This window comes from Antrostomus carolinensis, unplaced genomic scaffold (genome assembly GCF_000700745.2).
Source record: "Antrostomus carolinensis isolate BGI_N321 unplaced genomic scaffold, ASM70074v2 scaffold50957, whole genome shotgun sequence".
NCBI lineage: Eukaryota > Metazoa > Chordata > Aves > Caprimulgiformes > Caprimulgidae > Antrostomus > Antrostomus carolinensis.
The window spans coordinates 1-1,884 of NW_010329038.1; the positions used below are offsets into that span (position 1 = coordinate 1).

A 1,884-nucleotide genomic window follows, 5' to 3' on the forward strand; every position below is an offset into this window, starting at 1 on the left:
TGGGCAATTTGGGAAACTAACCTATAACAGGTTCGACTGCGAAACGCCTCAGTTCCTTCTTGCAGCGCAGGAGGCCTTTCACTATGCGACATTACCAAGTGGGACCAGTGAGGAATTAGTGTTATTTTGTACTCAGAAGAAAACACAAACAGCCGAGTGTTCAGTCACACCAGCAAAGGCTCCATCTTCTACATTTTCTTCTTACAATGTTCTGGCTTTTCTTAGATTTAACGTGTTTCTCTCTGACCAGGTGCAAGGCTGGGGTAAAACTGAACCACCTGTCTGCTTCCAGCTGCAAAAACAAGCTCAGAAATATAAGGCAAATGCAACTTCCACCAACTGCCAGTTTTGCTCAGACATGTTGCCATCTACTGACAAGAACAGGTCAATTGACCACCTTTAGGTCAAGAAGCCAAGACCACAAGAGACCAATCAAAATCAGAAGGTGATTAAGTGTAGATGCCATAGTCGATACAGCTTGAGAAAAGGAGGGTATTTCAACCCATTCTAGTTAAGTCTAACTATTGTCCTACAACATATGGTATTAAAATGGAAATACGTAACAAGTTACACTGTTCAAACATTCCAAGGTGAAATGAAGAACTCGCCAATAAAAAGAATACTGTATGTGGAACCTGGAACATGTGAAAAATCCAGATGCTGTAAGGCATAGAAATTGATGTGCTTGATCCAAACAGCTCTGAATCTTTGACTTTAAGTCTCCACAAGTACCTTCACCTGTGAAAGATGCCACTTCAGACCTTTCTCAAAGAACACAAAAGCCATTATCTCTCAGAAGATGCTCAATGACACTTCAGCTGAGATTGCTTCCTGTAGTCACAATGCTAGAGCAACAGAGCAAAAGGGTGAAAAAGGAGCTGACGTGAATGTGAGGGGACAAAAAATAGAAATTCGTGAATCGTTGTTTATCTCAAGCCAGACAAATGTCTCACTCCTGCAAAAAGGTCCTGAGCAGTTGCACTGGCACTGTGCTCTTCCATCAGACAAAAGTACTGCAACTATTTCTAATCCTTTTGCAAGGAAGAGTCCTCATGCCTGTATGCAGATTCCACATACAAACCAAAAACAATAAACAAAACAAGATCCACGGCTCTTTAACTGATAATGTCACGAACACGTATGTTGAGGTCAAGAAGAAAACAAATATAAAATGCAGGAGGTTCCACCGCTTTCTGGACTACCTTCCTTAACAGTCAGACATGTTGTGGGAGCTGCAGTGCTGTCTAGACTGACCTAACATTTCTATATTAAAATTTCATGCTTTTTTTTAAAGCTTGTGAGAAAAAAAATAAAATTTCCTTGTGAGCAATGTGGGTATTTGCAGCTTTTGCAGACACTGTTAATAGTATTATAGGCTGATGAATGCCAATTACTTTCACCTAGGTTTAGTTTCTTCCTGATCATAGAACAGATTCATTAGAGCCTGAAATAGCTTATTCTGGGGATGAAATGCAACCTCTTAATTTCGATTCACTCTGAATGACTATGGTAACCTAGCACAGTAATGAGGTCTTTGATGCTGCGGAGCGCTGAAGCAATGCCTAACTTTAGGAACATTCTTAAATCCATGCCTGCTCCTCAAGGCATTTAATAATATTCTTAACTTAAACAGTGCTAAATCCTATTGAGCTTCACAGACAAACATTTGCACACATTCCTTACCAATTTGGCACCTAAAAGAAGGGGAAATGACCTGGAAAACAGACAGTGGTGGGTCTGACAGTTACTTACAATTATTTTTCCTTACTCATTGTAAGTAGCTTCATTTTTTTAATCGTGTTAATGTGTTCTTTGCTTGTTTGTGTTTAATATGTATTCTGTGCATTCTGGTATTCACTTGTTCCTGTTTCATCTCATACTAAA

General features: G+C 39.6%; 1 protein-coding gene across 1 annotated transcript; it reads left to right on the plus strand.

Annotated features, from left to right (window-relative positions):
• Positions 1–250: 250 nt before the first annotated feature.
• On the plus strand, positions 251–1,258 carry LOC114818764 (uncharacterized; the record flags this gene model as incomplete). The annotated part of the gene is given in 11 exon segments (XM_082931556.1): positions 251–385; positions 388–445; positions 448–512; positions 514–566; positions 568–613; positions 615–673; positions 675–712; positions 715–756; positions 759–1,104; positions 1,106–1,155; positions 1,158–1,258. Coding segments are annotated over 11 exon segments (993 nt in total), but the record flags the coding sequence as incomplete, so codon positions are not given.
• Between the last annotated feature and the right edge of the window lie 626 nt (positions 1,259–1,884).